The sequence below is a fragment of the Colletotrichum acutatum genome (assembly GCF_030867785.1).
Source record: "Colletotrichum acutatum strain CBS 112980 chromosome Unknown BDZ83scaffold_65, whole genome shotgun sequence".
NCBI lineage: Eukaryota > Fungi > Ascomycota > Sordariomycetes > Glomerellales > Glomerellaceae > Colletotrichum > Colletotrichum acutatum.
The window spans coordinates 85,549-100,666 of record NW_026849059.1 but is presented as its reverse complement, the minus strand read 5'-3'; the positions used below and the strand labels follow the sequence as shown (position 1 = coordinate 100,666).

Genomic DNA, 15,118 nt, shown 5'->3' with positions numbered 1-15,118 from the left:
CTCAGGCCCACAAGGCAAGGGCTCTGTGTCCTCTCAGAAGACAATGGTTCTAGGCGATGGTACAATAAAGAGCAGAAAACAAGGGTGGCGAGTTTCTGAGGAAGGGGGAGTGGGATAGGATATCCCTCATGTTACCTTTAGTCTACTGCGGTGGACACGAATGAAATGAAATGGATGTTAGTTTTCCTGGCTTCCAAAAGCTGTGCCTCTGCAATCATGGTGAAATTAAGTGACACCATTTGTGCTTTTACTGATTCCATTGCTTGAAGGACCGATTATGTCGATTGTCTTTTTGACAAGTATCAGTCTTTTGGGCAATCATTACTCCATTTGGTAATTTTCAATTTTTTTTCAAATACAAGAAAAAGTCTCTGTCAACAAGCATTGTTGAGTTTTGTGTGATTTGGTTCCACGATAGATCCAGAGTACATATATACATGCCCCTTCAACTACAAACCACTCAGCCCAGGCAGCCAATCGCCATCGCTACTCTTCTGCTTCTTCTCCGTCTCCCACCTCCACATCCTTATGCAAAACCACTCAGAGACAGGAAGGAAGAAAGCCAACAAGAGGCAGTGTTCCTTTACACATCTACGGGAACTGTCGCAACTAGATAGGTAACCCTACCGCCCCTGATTCAACACCAAAGAACGCCACGCTGGCAACAGAATGTGCAAGAAAAAGGGGAGTTGAGTAAAGCTGAGAGCGTAAGATGGGCGAAAATCCCCTCATTAGTAAATAATGTTCGCTTCTCCCTTTCTTTTTCTCCTTTTGACTCAGTGCTTATCCTTGTCCTTGTGGCTCTTCTTCATACCCAAAAAGTTGCGCTTCTTCTTATCCTTCTCCAGCTTGTGCGGTTTGCCGCCGTCAGACGGAGCAGGCGACGCTCCGCCGCCATTTGCCACGGGCGGGAGTGGCGCGTTGAGGTTCATGTTGCTCATCTGAGCTGTTGGCGGCGCGGCAGGACGCCCAGGTAGACCACCTGGCGCAGGTGCTCTGCGTGGCCCACCCGCCGGTGACGGTGCACCCGGCGGTGCCATACCGGGGGCAGGGCGTTGCGCCATAGGGTTGGGCGGAGGGGCAGGCTTCTCGTAAACCCAGGCCGGAGCGCGGGGTGTTGGTCGCTCCATTGGTATGTCGAGCGTGCGCTTGTCCTTGCCCAAATCGCCTACTTGGCGGACGTAAAGTTGAGGTGTGAGCATGTGGCTCGTCACCAGGAAGATGTCCTTGCCTTGGCGGGCCGAAACGTCGTAGCAAGCACGGCTCTCACTATATGTTGCGCCACCAGCCATGAAAACAATAAAGCGCTGACGGTTTTCAGGTGGTCGTCGGCCAGATGATGCCCAGTTCGGCCTACCGGCACGCAATGAGCCTTGTTGTGAGGCCAAGAGATCCTCGTTGGGATCAGCTGGTGGCTTCACGTAAGGGAACGTGGTTTGATCGAGAGTGCCTCGACAGAGTTCGTCGAGCATCGTCTGCATAGCTGTCTCGAAGCGAGAGAGCGAATATTCTTCGCTGATCTCTGCTGCTTTGGTGTTCTTCTGGAAGAGGGGCGGTTGAGGAGGTCGTACATCTTTGAGGCCACCACGCACTGGGTGTCCGCCCAACATCTCGAGGTTGACTACTATTTCCCCATCCCCTTGCGGTAGGCCCGAATGCGCGAGCAGCCGGTTGATATCCTCCATCACAACTCCGTCTCTATACAGCACGTAGAGAATGATCAGGCGCAGTCTGTCTGATGGGGTGATGGCGTCGTCGTCCAAAAGCCGCACGACTTGGTCCAATATGTTTTTAGGCTTCCTGAAGTCCTCGTCCAATCCTGTAGCAAGAGTTTGCTCCACCGAAGCAATGTCTGGCAGCTTGTGATCTTGGAATTTGTTCATGGCTTCTTGCGCCAGACTCAAATGAAGCGAGTACGCCTCCTTCATCTCCTGAAACTGCGGCAAACCAGCCAGCATGTCTCTGATGGCGTTCAAGCTCGTCGTCTCCTGCTCCTCGTTGGTGAAATTAGGGTTAGACTCCAAGAACTTTCGGAAGTCTCCCATTAGTTTATCAATGGTATCTTTCATGTGTCGGTGTCGATTATCGACCCAGACCGGATCCTTGTCGGATAGCTCCACGTCCTTCTCTTCTTCTTGTGCGGTGCCCTCATTTGTGACCATGCGATACGTCACCTTGTCACCATCTTGTATCGGGAGAAGGTCGTGGGCCATTGCCTGATATGTGAACTCGTGGACCAGAGGCGCCAAGATATCCATTGATCTGTCCGTGATGATAAGCGTTCCCACAGGCCGCGACGACTGTGGTGGAAAGTTTGGGTTCCACTGCGCGTATTCGTCCAACTCCTCCTGCACGAAACGAGCTAGATGAGAGGCAAGTACGGCGGCTTCATGGAGAGGGTTCTTCGGTCTGTAGTATCGGACTTTGGGGTACTCGCCCAGTGTAACGCACACGCCGGTGATCTGGTCTGGTCGTCAGCAAGGCAAGTTGTGTAGCCTACCATCCGTCTACTACGAACCTTCTGTGCTAGAATCTTCATGTGTCGCGCCACCAAGTTGTTGCACGCGGGGTGGTATAGGATTGGAAAGCTCCAAGGGTCTTTGAATGTGATCAAATGCGACTCGCGAGGGAAGAAGTCGATTGAGAGGGTTTCGAACCCCGCGATGCGTTGCTTGGCTGGTGGGCAGCCATCAATCATGCGACGGATCCTCGGATCCAAGACACCGGTCCACACCAGGTACGCTTCCTTATATCTGCGGCGCTCAAAGTCGTTGATGAGGATTTCGACAATGTTCTCTTTCGGGGACAGAATGTAGATGGCGTCCATCTCAGGGTTCATATCTCGCTTCTGCTCGATTCGCTCGATGTCTGGAGTGAGATTAGAACTTGTACCGTTACAAGGAGGAAACGTAGTCGTGGGACATACTGGCGATATTGTTGTTGAGAATGTCATCTTCCTTGACAACATTGTCTATAATCTTGTGGGAATCGTCGTCAACAACTAAGACTTTCCACTATGAGTATCACCCTGATTAGCTTCGTCGATTCGCAGGCTGTCCGTCAGGTATCGGGTAGATCTCACGTCGCCTCGTGTAATGTTCTTGATTGTGTCGATAATGACTGTCCTAATTGTCAGTATCGAGAGTGGAAGAGACTGGGAGAGCATCGTGGGCTCCCTGGCTGTGAGGCTGCTCACCGTCATGCTGCTCCTGGAGCGTGGAGACACCCATCGTGGCAAGTTGCCGCGTGGGCAGCGGACAACTGGCAATGCGTCGTGTGAGGGAAGCGGGGTTGGTCGCTATGAGGTAGAAGGTTGTCGGAGGGCGACTGTGATCGAGCGACGACGATGGGCGGGTGCGCCTGTGTAAATTGAGGTGCTACACGGATAGCGTGGCAGCGGAGTAAAGAGAGGCGGACAAGGCTGGAGGAATGCGCGTTGTCGAGCTCTGTGGATCGTGGACTCCAGGTTCTGGAGAGGCGTCGGGTGGAATTCGAGAGCCACTAGGTATGTATGTTTAGCTGGGAAATTGGTTGTTGTCTTGGGCTTCGTTGTCGTCGTTGTTTGGGTCTGGCGGGGTTTCAAGATGGAAGAAGAACCGGTCGCAGTTGTGGGACTTTCAATGCTCCGAAGACCCAAACCGGAGCTTGGGGGAGGGGAAAAGGGAGCAAGGCAAGGTCTGGCAGGGTACGTTCCTATGCGGTCAGACAGCTTTGTCGTGGTATGGTGGTGGTGGTGGTTGTAGGCGATAGGTGAGGTGGATGAGGTGAGTTGGAGGAGTTACGATCGGAAGAGGCAAGGTTGGTCGAGTTCGCGCAGCACAAGGAGCTGTGTTACTAGGTATGTAGTCGTAGGATGTCTGCAGTGGAAAACGTGAAGTATTCGGTCTATCGTTGAGGTTGACCGGAATAAGGTGAACGCAATGACCTGATGCGCCTGGAAGTCAAAAGGCCAGCAGGTTCAAGGCATGGAAGGCAGAGGTAGAAGAACGGGAGAGGCAGGTAGTTCCACGTCCCAGTCCCCGTTCCCAGTTCCAGTTCTGGTTCCATTTCCCGTTCCACTGCGCACCGCACCGCTACTTTCCTCAGGACTCCCGCCCGCGCTTCAAGTTGAGGCCCAGGAGGGGGGGCGGGGCCCGGGCAAGCAGGCCGTACGCAGTACTCCGTAGTCCTCCCATTGGAACTGGCCTGACCCCTCGCCCAAAATGCTATGCAACATAAATCCTGGTACGGATACTGCCCAGTACCTTAGGATAGGTACTTGAAGGTACTTAGCCTACCTTAGTGCCATACCTACATACACAGTCAGGTAAGGTAAGGTAGGTAGTGCAGCGGCATTCCCCCACTTCCAGCCCCCAAAAGAGCGATGAATGAGGTCACCGCCTTCCAGGTTCGCACTTGCACCTCACAACGGCGGCGCTTTTTGAAGATGCGGCGGCGGCACGGCGGGAGATATTCTCGTGGCCTTCCCGTCGCAAGGATTATGGTTGTTTGCTCCAGACAATCCCTTGTGTGTTTCAAAGCCAATCTGTTACCCGTCTCTTCGTCAGCTTTATTCCACTCCATGGCCAAGCCATTGGTCCTTGTGATGCTCGTTTTTGGTCATCACGAGTGTGAGCTGCGGTAATTTGGCAGTATTTTGAAGCCTTGTAATAGTTGTCCAAGGCAAATTAATTTGACCAAGGTTCAAGACCGTATATCTGTAAATTAAAATGGACTTCGACAGGCTCAAGTTTCGTCATTCGCCCTCTATTATGGGTATCTCAATGCTTCACATGACTCCTATTCCCTCATAAACCGGTCCCCAGGTATTTGTCAATATCCTCGCTGGCGTAAAACATCTCGCGCAACCTCTCGGCCTTTCTCTTGTCTTCATCGGCCTTCTTCCTGCACTGCTTCGCGTCCAGCATCTGCGGCTTCTTCTTTTCAATCTTTCCCTGGATGCCTTTTGGGATCTTGAGTCCCAATCCGTATCTATCCTCTTTTGGTCGAGTCTTCAAGGGATACTGCATGCCTTGCGCTTCGGCACCGAGTCCCTTTCGTGAATCAGGGTCCCAGCCATGGGACGAAAGATATGTCAAGCCCATGCGCGACCGATCTAGTGCTGATGGGGGGTGTGAGTGTGTGAGGCAGACTTGGTGAGCAATCGAAGACTCGTGCTGCTTTTGTCTACTTGTCGTGGGATTTTTGTTATTGTCATCGTCGACCCCTCCTACGGCGTCGTCTTTATCCACGGGCAACTCGCATACGGCGCATACTTGCCCTGCTGCTGGCGACGGCTTTTCGGCTTCCGCTTGCTTCTTGTCACCGAGCACGAGGCTGAGGTAAAAGTCGCCCACGGAAGTGCCACTTTTGGTTTTCTTGACCGCCTGGGCAGTGCTAAGGCTTGGATCTGATGCCATGACGAACTGGATAGGCTTGCGGCTGATTCCCGCGCCAAAGGGTGTTCGATGTTGAAGCGGTACATCCTCTTCCTCTTCATTCTCCTCGTCTTCTTCCACCCGTCGCTGCATTTCGGCACCACTTGCACAGCACACTTGTCAGCACGTGTTCCTCTGCAAGTGCGCTCGTGGAGGAGAATTCGAGTTATGTCGAGTGTCGCCGTCTGCCAGTGCAATGAGATGGTGAGATGAAGGGGCAGGGTGATGGAGAAAGGGTTGATGAAGAAGTTCCACTTGCTTGACAGGGGGGAGAGACCAACTCCATTATGTCAGCGAGGCCACCAGCGGCGGCCTCAATCCCCTGCAAACTCTGCGATTAGTGCCCCTGGATTGTGGAAGCCACCGCCGCTGGGCTGCCGGCAGAGTGGGACCGCCCCTGTCATCGCAATTCGGAAATCCCCTGGTGGCACAGCAGCTTTCCACTCTGTTCTAGAAGGCAAGCTGGCGGCTTCGTCACACCCAGACAAACCCAACGCATACTTCGTACGCACGCAAACACAAATGCAAACGCAAACGCTGACAGGCCTGCTTTCTCAACGATCTTGTCCACGACATTACAACAAGTCCGAGTCCTCCGCCCGTACACCTTCGAAGCATTGCTGTCCCAGCATGCCCGACAGTCGCTAATAGACACGCCGCCCTTCCAGCTTTAGCCCAGTCACTCGTTCACAATGCCTCTCGACTACTTTGGCTACATCGCCGAAGCCGGCCTCCCGACATATGTAACGGAAAATTGGTGGTTCATACTCAAGACCGTCGCGGCATTAGCGGTCCTCGTCTTCATCAAGCTATGGAGCGCGGGCGCTTCCAACACGGCCGAGCGAGACATGCACGGGAGGGTGGTCATGATAACGGGCGGGACATCGGGCATAGGAGCAACGACGGTGCTGGAGCTCGGCAGCCGCGGCGCGCAAATCATCCTCCTCACGCACACCCCCGTGTCGGACCCTTTCCTGGTCGAGTACATTGGCGACGTGCGCGCCCGGACCGGCAACGAGCTCATCTACGCCGAGCACGTCGACCTCTCGTCCCTGCACAGCATCCGAAAGTTTGCGACAAAATGGATCGACAACTCCCCGCCGCGCCGGCTCGACATGATCATCCTCGCCGCCGCCACAATCACCCCCGCGTCGGCCAAGCGTAAGGAGACGGTCGAGGGCATCGAGGAGACTTGGATGGTCAACTACCTCGCCAACTTCCACCTCCTCTCCATTCTCAGCCCCGCCATCAAGGCCCAGCCCTGGGACCGCGACGTGCGCATCATTTTCGCCTCGTGCTCTTCCTACATCGGCTCCCCGTCCCTCAAGGAACCCCTCGACAAGAAGACGTGGTCGCCGGGTACGGCCTACAAGCGCAGCAAGCTGGCGCTCATGGTGTTCGGTCAGGCCCTCCAGAAGCACCTTGACAACTACAAGCGGCCCGACCAGCTGCCCATGAACGCGCGCGTCTTCTTCGTCGACCCGGGCTTCAGCCGCACGCCGGGAATGCGGCGCTGGCTTTCGCGGGGCTCGCTGCTGGGCCTGTTTGCCTACATCGCCGCCTACCCGCTGCCGTGGCTCTTCCTCAAGAGCCCCGAGCAGGGCGCGCAGGCGATCCTGTACGCAGCCATGGAGTCTAGTCTCGTGCGCGCGGGCGCCGGCAAGTTGATCAAGGAGTGCCGGATCGTGGACTTTGCGCGTACGGAGATTGAGGACGACGAGGTGGCTAAGAAGCTGTGGGAGGAGAGCGATAAGCTCATTGAGACGACGGAAAAGGACTCGGCTGCTCTCAGAGCGCTGGAGAAGAAGATGGAGGAGGAAAGGGCCAAGGAGGCCAAGGAGGCGGAGAAGGTGAAGGAGGTTGAGTCTTTGGTTGAGGCTATCAAGAAGGGTAAGGAGTCGCAAAAGGCCAAGGGTAGAAAGAAGTCCAAGAAGGAGACATCATAAAAGCTTTGGAGGCGTTTGAATGCCATCTACTTATATAGACTACCTACTTAATGAGAAAGCAAGTGGCTGATCCGGTCACTTGTACGAATGCCGCACTCCTTTACCAGGAATATCAACGCGACTTGGCTATAGTGCTACTTACTACTGGGTTCACAATGAATTAAAAAAAAAATAACAGGAAAGGAAGGAGGAACACCGACCTAATAATTCACGCCTCTGCTCGGACTCGAACAGCGCGCCCTTCTGTCAACCCGAACTCTGACTTCATAGGAGTTTTTTTTTTTTTTTTTTTTTCTATCTACGCCGACCACCTCGCACACAGCTTGGCCTGACCTCGCCGATCTAGACGGGCGCTGCTATGCTGGTGGCAGAAATGGGATTGAGAGGGGGTATATACCTTACCATCAAGTTGAGGAAGGAGGTGATTCTGGATACAAGCTGTGTAGAAGGAGCCTTGAGACTCGGACTCTTTCCCACCGTTGAGCTCCAAAAGTCCGGGGGATCCGCCCCCACCTTTCACCGTCCAAGTGCCGTGGCCTCGGGTGCCATTACCCCAAGACTGGGAGCTCGGGGTGCCGGGGTGTGTGTAATCTTTCCCCGCAAGGAACACAGACATGACGACAGAAATCTCACAAATCAGCACATGCTCCTTCAATATACCATATCAGTTTCGCATTCTGAAATATCCAGCGGTCCTTGGAAAGTCCATTCCCCCTATTCTAAACGCGATCAAAGTCATTGGAGGAGCGAGCCCGTCTATAATGTCCAGTAGCACGGCGGCACCAGGCATGGCGCATCATACCGCAACAGCCGCATCAACACAACCTCGGCATCCCCTGCCGCTACAGAGTGCTTGGGAACGACACCACGTCGCTACCGCCGAGACAGCAATGGTACAACAACAGCAGCAGCACAATTCATCAATCCGGCACCCCGTCTTCTTCACAGAGAAACTGCGGCGGCCGCCGTTGACCCTGGCACCTGGCATGGGCCTCAGTCCCGTGGCGCACGGCTACGTCTACCAGGATGGACGGAGGAGACTGGCCGCGGAAGGGAACTCTGCGCCAAAGCTGTGATGAGAGAGGTGTGAGTGTGGTTCAGTTTTACTTCTTTTTCAGGTCTCAGTTGGACGAGCAATGTTATCGAAGATTCGTGGGGGAGGAGCAGTACTATCAATTTTTATGACTGGTGTTCTTGAACAATCTTTGCCGAGGCTGACGGCTTTGCTAGATGTTTTGGGGAAGTGGCTGCTAGTTACCTGAAGTTTGGAGGCGCAGCCTGATGTATGGCGAACACCATCATGCCACTTCAGACTTTTCATTTTCTTGGGTCAAATTTCATTTAGCTTGACTTCTCGTGCCAAGTTGCAACGATGGGCATTACTTACGTAGGGTAATTTATCACCCGACTGAGCTATTATTGGAAAGCCAGAGCGGTGAGGAAATGAAGAGCAGTGGGAAGGACTACCGGGGGTTGATCCAAAGCTGAACCCTTTGAAATTCAGCGGCTTTCGTATGTTAAATGATGGATTCTTGAGAGGGAGGATCACTAATTATCGATGCCTGGTCTGAAATAGCTGGGCCGGGAGGTTCGATGATGGTACGGAAATTCCAGGATAAGACAGAGGAGGCAAATGGAGGGAGGATATACAAGGGGAAAGGTGCAATTAAGCTCGAGTGATGTAGAGCGTCCGGTGCCGCTAGGTCATTTTGTATGCCTTCAGACAACGCACATAGTAGAGAGCTTTGAGGAGATATGAGTCTGAATGAGCAATGGATATCTGGTCATGAACTCTCATGCCGTCTCTTTCCACAATACAGATGGAGACATTTCTTGTTCTACACTGCTCGGTTCATGTTCGACTTCGAATGGGTTATATATACAGTGAATCCGTCGAGCTTGCTCAGTTCAAGTGGTAGAATCTTAACGGCCTTGTTCATTTCCCCAATCTTTATATAGTTGCCATTGTCACACAACCAGGACACACTGGATGAAATCTTGAGGGACGGGTCAATGTGCCCAGTTTCAAGCACTGACTTACACGATTGATGAGTGAAAGTGAATTAATCGATTTACTTGTATTTCGATGTGGTTCCTGAACCCACAAGTGACAGTTTAGGAAATGTGTGGTTGAGTGTAACCCCATCGAGGGTTTCTTCATAACGAAAATTAAAAGCCTCCGTCGTTTTGTTTACCAAAAAAAAAAGTTGCGTTTCCCGTTTCGCCATTTCAAGCCAAACCGTTTGCTCAATTTGACTAGCAGCACTCTACACCATCGAAACACGTCGCGTTCATGTGTACATAGCTCCGTGCCCGCTACACGAAGCCAATTCGAAGCCAAACTCTCCAAAATCAGCACCAGGCGAAAATAGTTGTCCTCCTTGCTTTTAGTTCTTCACCGCAATCACAATCGCGAGTACGATGAGCACCACGACCAGCGTGAGGAGCGCCATCAGCTTGACGTTCTTCCACCACATCTTCCTCTTCAAACCGCGGCTGCGGACACGGAATTCGCGCGCGCTGCCGCCGAGACGGTCCGTCTTGTCGACGAGCAAGTCGATGCGCTCGCCCCTCTCGAGCAAGCCCTCGATATTGCGCGTCATGATGCCGCGGACATCGTCAATCTCGCGCTGGACGTTGGAGATGGCATCGTCTTTCCCGTCGCTCGTGGTGCCGTAGTCGACCATGAACTTCTTGAGCTGGCCATTGTAGCTGGCGGCGCCGTAGTTGGGCAGCTCGGCGTAGTCGGTCGTCTCGGCGGGGAACTGATCGAGGAAGCGGCGGCGGATCTCAAAGAGGAAACCAAAGGGGATGCGGCGGCCCAGCGAGGCGTCGGCGATGACGAGGAAGGTGAGGCCGCCGGCGGAAGGGTGGTCTGGGTGGTCGGAGGGGGCCTCAGCGATGTAGTGGATGTGGTGCGAGCCGTGGGTGTAGGTCAGCTTCTGGGGGGTGTTGTGCTCGATTTTGGGGAGGATGACGGAGGCGAGGGAGGAGGTTTGCGATACGGCCGATGTGGTGCATTCGCTGAGGATGGTGTTATTGTGTGCTATGCACGAGCTGTAGGATGATGGTAAGTCAGCTATGTCCCCAGCAGAGGGGATGTTTGAGGCGGTGGTCTTCTTACTAGAGCAACGGGGTGATGGGCGTCGATGAAGAAGCCATGATGATAGGTATTGGGGTGTCCAAAGGATCTAAGGAGCCTATCTTGAGATGCTTGTTTGATTCCTTTTCAATGCGCCAGAGGCAAATAGGCAGCGATATTCAAGATGCGACGGCGGGTTGCGTACGATCGTAGGTAGGTAGGTAGACGGAGCGGAAGTCGGCGTGATGGGCGCTGTCGCAGAATGCAATGTGGGAACCTGGGGACCTGGGGATCTGGATGCGTGATGACGACGAGGACGGTGCAATCGGAGGCGGAGGCGCTAAGCCGGAGTGGAGCGACCCACGTCTGCCTGCCAAGGGCGAATCAGGGGTCATGGCGATAAGCATTCCAGACCTCTTATCGGTTCCCAAAATTTCCCAGTCCCTTCATGGATGTCAGTGACGGACCACCATGCTCTCCCACTGCACAGGTGTACTACTGCGAAAGGAGGGTGGCACGTAGACAATCTTGCCATTGACATACTCAAACAGGCATGCTTGTTGCATGCTGTTAGCCATGGTGTGTTGCGCAGGAAATCACCCACCATGAGATCAGTTTTGCGAGCCACGAAGCTCTGCGCGGCGGCGACACGTCTTGCGCCTGGCCATGGCTTCGCAACGTCCTCTCCGTCCGCCTACCAGGTACGTGGCAGCTTCTGTATCCCTCTTGAACCTAGAGGACACATTCTGATCATTGGAATTGATAGGCGACAATCGCAAGGCATTCTACCAGGAAATACTCACCTCCCGACCGCAAAACATCCAAATACGACGTCTTCAAGAACATGATCCTCACTCAGTTCAACATTGTCATTGACAACATGGGACGTTGGTCAGAGACCAACACCGAGTATCGAAACTTTGGCGTTCGAAGCGAGTATGGCCTCAATAACGAGATCGCCCTGTTCCGCGACACCATACAAAAAGCGATTGGCTTGGCCAACAAGGGTGCAACATTACGCAAGGAAAACCCGTTGTTCTGGTCCCTACGAAACGCCTTCATCCGTGGCGACGTCAAGGGCCTGACGGCAGAGCTGCGATACTCGTTCCAGAGCTTCATGCTGCGATCGAAACTGACACACTCGACGGCGCGGCAGAGAAAGTTGGCTGATTTGCGTTATCCAATGGAGTGGTTTCCCGCCACACGAGCCATGCAGCGCACTATTCACCTGCACGTCGGACCGACAAACTCTGGAAAGACGTATCGAGCGCTACAAGCCCTGATGAACTCAAAGTCCGGTATTTACGGAGGACCTCTTCGTCTCCTGGCTCACGAAATTTACTCTCGGTTCCAGGCCAACGGGAAGCCTTGTGCCATGGTCACGGGCGAGGAGCAGCGCATACCAGACGCTGACAATTACTTCATCAGCTGCACCGTCGAGATGACGCCTCTCAACCGAATTGTCGATGTGGCGGTTATAGACGAGATTCAGATGATTGGCCATGATGAACGAGGGTGGGCATGGACCCAGGCCCTCCTTGGCGTCATGGCGAAAGAGGTCCACCTCTGTGGCGAAGAACGAGTTGTCGACCTCATCAAGTCAATCTGCTCAAGTATCGGAGATGAGTGTATTGTCCACCGGTATGAACGACTTAGTCCGTTGCAAACGATGGAAAAGAGTCTCGGAAACGATCTTTCCAATCTGGAAAAGGGCGATGCCGTCGTGGCTTTCACGCGTGTCAACCTTCACGGTCTGAAAAACGCCATTGAGGAGACGACCGGCCGTCGATGTGCTATTGTCTACGGTTCACTGCCACCTGAAACTCGAGCGCAGCAGGCGGCTCTATTCAACGATCCCAACAATGACTACGATTTCTTGGTGGCTAGCGATGCCATCGGCATGGGCCTGAACCTGGAGATTAAACGCGTCATCTTTGAGACGTCAATGAAGCACGACGGTACGCAGTATCGTACGCTGACAACATCAGAAATCAAACAGATTGGTGGCCGAGCAGGAAGATACAAGACTGCTCGACAGGCGGCTACTGCAACGACTGACAGAGCCAACCAAGTTGAAGAGAAGAAGGTCGGCTACGTTACAACGCTTGCTGACGAGGATTTGCCCGCGATTGCAAAGGGGTTCAACACCGAAACGGCGCCGCTCGAGGCTGCAGGTATCCACCCCCCATCGCACATTATCGAGCAGTTCGCCGAATACTTCCCTCCCGATACGCCTCTCAGCTTTATCCTCTTGCGACTGCGCGAACTCGCGCCCGTCTCGGAGCGTTTCACGGTCTATGTTCCTGAAATCAGCGCCAAGATCGCAGACACCATCCAGGAGTTCCCCATGACAATTCAGGACCGTATCACCGTTCTTCACGCCCCAATCTCGCTTCGGGAGCAGGGGCAGATGGACCTTCTCAAGGCCATTGCCAAGTGCATCTCGACGAGGAGCAACGGCGCCCTGTACGATATTCAGCCTATCCAGCTGGAGCTGCTCGACGCCACGCTCGACGACTTCAACAATCAGGGAAGACGCTACCTTCACGCCATTGAGTCTCTGCATGCGGCCATCACCTTGTACTTGTGGGTGAGCTACCGCTTCCCCAACATCTTCACGAGTCAGGCGCTGGCGTTCCACGTCAAGGACGCCGTCGAGGAGAAGATCGAGTTCTACCTCGAGAACAACGCCGTCTTCGACCCCGAGGTGCACACCAAGGTCCGCGAGAAGCGACGCAGGGAGGCGAGAACCAAGGAGATGAAAGCGGAATTGGAGGTGGAGCTACGCAAACTTCAAGAAGAGGAAGACGGAAGTAGCGCAGAGGAGCCCGCTGGTCGCACCCCTCCCGAGGACGACTCTATCGATTTCGATCAGAGCTCTGTCGGGCTCGAGGAACCCCTGGTGGTGGATGAGAGAGACTATGAGACCGGGTTAAAAGAGAGCGAGGGGAAGCCTAAACAGGAGTCTGCCGTGTAGTACGACAGTATCAGGCTGAGGCTGACGAGGAGCTCTGGGAGCTTCGCCGGATGTAAGATAGTGTAGTCTTGTAGCTACACTCACTTGTATAATAGTATGTCTGGTGCCGCAGGCAAAACACATTGAAAGGCGCGAGGGAGGCTTGGTCGGGGCCTTGTACACTACAACACGGACATCACAAAAGGAGTAGGGCCAGTATACACTCCAGAAGCAGATGTAAGGTAGACATCATAGGATTTTAGAAATACCTCTCACACATCTCAAAGAGGAACTGTACACTTCGCATATGGTCAAACTCTGAATAGAAGAAAGTCCTCGGCTGGTGTCGCTCTACCCCAAGCTCCAAACCGAACACCCCGCATTCTAGGCTCATCGCAGGCGACCCCTGCCGGTTACCTCACCGACCCCACCACGTATCCCAGTTGCCTTTGGAGGGGCAAAAGTGACAGGGCAGCTCTACCTTACCTATCTTCCAGACAACTCCAACTAGCTCGCGCCCTTCATCCTACATAACCTCATAACCAAGCAAAAGAAAGAAACTGTCAAACTTCTTCCAAAGACCACACCAACACGTTACAACTAAACACTCAAAATCTTACAACAAAAGCGAGACAGACAATAAGAAAGGCCAAAAAACACTACCCAAGTCCTCCACAATGACCTCCACAAACCCCGACCCCTCCGCCGCAGCCCCGGCCTTCATCCCCCTCGAAGCCAACCCGGAGCTCATGACCTCCCTCCTCCACAAGCTCGGCCTCTCCCCCGCCCTCCAGATCCACGACGTCTACTCCCTCACCGACCCGGACATGCTCTCCTTCGTCCCGCGCCCCGCCCTCGCCGTCCTCCTCGTCTTCCCCGTCAGCGCCGCCTATGAGAGCCACCGCCTGGCCGAGGACGCCCTCCTGGACGAGTACAAGGGTAAAGGCCCACAGGAGCCCGTGCTGTGGTTCCGCCAGACGATCAGGAATGCGTGCGGTCTCATGGGGCTGTTGCACGCTGTTGCTAATGGGCCTGCGAGGGAGTATATTCGTACGTATTCGTCTTCTCTTCCTTTGCCCCTTCTCTGCACTTCCACACGCTGTTTTCTTCTGATAGAACATTAATCTAAACAACAAAACAGAGAAACCGTCCGACCTCAACACCCTAATCGAAACCGCAGAACCCCTCGAACCCGTCTCCCGCGCCCAACTCCTCGAGAAGACGCCCGCCCTCGCCACGGCGCACCGCGAAGCCGCGTCCCAGGGTGCGACCGAGGCGCCCGAGGCCTCGGACGACGTGGACCTGCACTACGTCTGCTTCGTGCGCGGCGACGATGGCACGCTCTGGGAGCTCGATGGGCGGCGCAAGGGCCCGCTGAACCGGGGGCAGCTCGAGTCCGGGGAGGATGTGTTGAGCGAGAAGGCGCTGACGTGGGGCCCGCGCAAGTTCCTCGAGAGGGAGGGTGCGGATTTGCGGTTTAGTGCTGTTGCTTTGGCTGGGTCTCTTGATTGAGAGGTCTAGGTTGGATGACGGGATTGAAATGCATGTGATTTGGCGTTCAGGTTAGGCGTGGTTCAAATCATCCTATCTTCAATCCAGGGTAGTGAGATGAAGACCGAATAAGAAGAGCTTCAGCTTTGCTATGTTGAGGTAATGACTAAAGGAAGGACTACTTGTTACATAGGTGTAGCTCCAAGACCGTATCCACCTTGGACTG

General features: G+C 54.0%; 7 protein-coding genes across 7 annotated transcripts; 4 read left to right on the top strand and 3 right to left on the bottom strand.

Moving 5' to 3' along the window:
• Nucleotides 1-776: 776 nt before the first annotated feature.
• Nucleotides 777-2,839, bottom strand: BDZ83DRAFT_653078 (Sec1 family protein; the record flags this gene model as incomplete). The annotated part of the gene is made up of 2 exons (XM_060510585.1): nucleotides 777-2,462; nucleotides 2,519-2,839. 2 exons carry the CDS (start codon nucleotides 2,837-2,839, stop codon nucleotides 777-779), a joined length of 2,007 nt encoding a protein of 668 aa, XP_060363482.1.
• Nucleotides 2,840-4,484: 1,645 nt separating this feature from the next.
• BDZ83DRAFT_626259 (G-patch domain-containing protein) lies at nucleotides 4,485-5,645 on the bottom strand. The gene has a single exon (XM_060508553.1). The coding sequence runs from the start codon at nucleotides 5,508-5,510 to the stop codon at nucleotides 4,788-4,790; it is 723 nt and encodes a 240-aa protein (XP_060363481.1). The 5' UTR covers nucleotides 5,511-5,645; the 3' UTR covers nucleotides 4,485-4,787.
• Nucleotides 5,646-5,659: 14 nt separating this feature from the next.
• Nucleotides 5,660-7,485, top strand: BDZ83DRAFT_626258 (short-chain dehydrogenase/ reductase). Its single transcript, XM_060508552.1, has one exon. It carries the CDS (start codon nucleotides 6,110-6,112, stop codon nucleotides 7,361-7,363), a length of 1,254 nt encoding a protein of 417 aa, XP_060363480.1. The 5' UTR covers nucleotides 5,660-6,109; the 3' UTR covers nucleotides 7,364-7,485.
• A 339-nt stretch (nucleotides 7,486-7,824) lies between these two features.
• Nucleotides 7,825-8,792, top strand: BDZ83DRAFT_389595 (uncharacterized protein). The gene is made up of 2 exons (XM_060502779.1): nucleotides 7,825-8,447; nucleotides 8,594-8,792. The coding sequence occupies exon 1, from the start codon at nucleotides 7,978-7,980 to the stop codon at nucleotides 8,437-8,439; it is 462 nt and encodes a 153-aa protein (XP_060363479.1). The 5' UTR covers nucleotides 7,825-7,977; the 3' UTR covers nucleotides 8,440-8,447; nucleotides 8,594-8,792.
• Nucleotides 8,793-9,750: 958 nt separating this feature from the next.
• BDZ83DRAFT_580883 (synaptobrevin) lies at nucleotides 9,751-10,525 on the bottom strand (the record flags this gene model as incomplete). Its single annotated transcript, XM_060505395.1, has 2 exons — nucleotides 9,751-10,420; nucleotides 10,488-10,525. The coding sequence occupies 2 exons, from the start codon at nucleotides 10,523-10,525 to the stop codon at nucleotides 9,751-9,753; spliced, it is 708 nt and encodes a 235-aa protein (XP_060363478.1).
• Nucleotides 10,526-10,901: 376 nt separating this feature from the next.
• BDZ83DRAFT_702205 (P-loop containing nucleoside triphosphate hydrolase protein) lies at nucleotides 10,902-13,711 on the top strand. The gene is made up of 2 exons (XM_060511454.1): nucleotides 10,902-11,146; nucleotides 11,212-13,711. Exons 1-2 carry the CDS (start codon nucleotides 11,051-11,053, stop codon nucleotides 13,420-13,422), a joined length of 2,307 nt encoding a protein of 768 aa, XP_060363477.1. The 5' UTR covers nucleotides 10,902-11,050; the 3' UTR covers nucleotides 13,423-13,711.
• A 367-nt stretch (nucleotides 13,712-14,078) lies between these two features.
• BDZ83DRAFT_580926 (ubiquitin carboxyl-terminal hydrolase, family 1) lies at nucleotides 14,079-14,913 on the top strand (the record flags this gene model as incomplete). The annotated part of the gene is made up of 2 exons (XM_060505398.1): nucleotides 14,079-14,451; nucleotides 14,543-14,913. 2 exons carry the CDS (start codon nucleotides 14,079-14,081, stop codon nucleotides 14,911-14,913), a joined length of 744 nt encoding a protein of 247 aa, XP_060363476.1.
• Between the last annotated feature and the right edge of the window lie 205 nt (nucleotides 14,914-15,118).

What these genes read in the sequence shown, in the direction of transcription:
- BDZ83DRAFT_626258 (XM_060508552.1), top strand. Translation starts at nt 6,110, where the DNA reads ATGCCTCTCGACTACTTTGGCTACATCGCCGAAGCCGGCCTCCCGACA.
- BDZ83DRAFT_626259 (XM_060508553.1), bottom strand. Translation starts at nt 5,510, where the DNA reads ATGCAGCGACGGGTGGAAGAAGACGAGGAGAATGAAGAGGAAGAGGAT.
- BDZ83DRAFT_389595 (XM_060502779.1), top strand. Translation starts at nt 7,978, where the DNA reads ATGACGACAGAAATCTCACAAATCAGCACATGCTCCTTCAATATACCA.
- BDZ83DRAFT_702205 (XM_060511454.1), top strand. Translation starts at nt 11,051, where the DNA reads ATGAGATCAGTTTTGCGAGCCACGAAGCTCTGCGCGGCGGCGACACGT. An exon ending in CCTCTCCGTCCGCCTACCAG is followed by an intron (nt 11,147 to 11,211) that starts GTACGTGGCAGC and finishes TGGAATTGATAG; the next exon opens with GCGACAATCGCAAGGCATTC.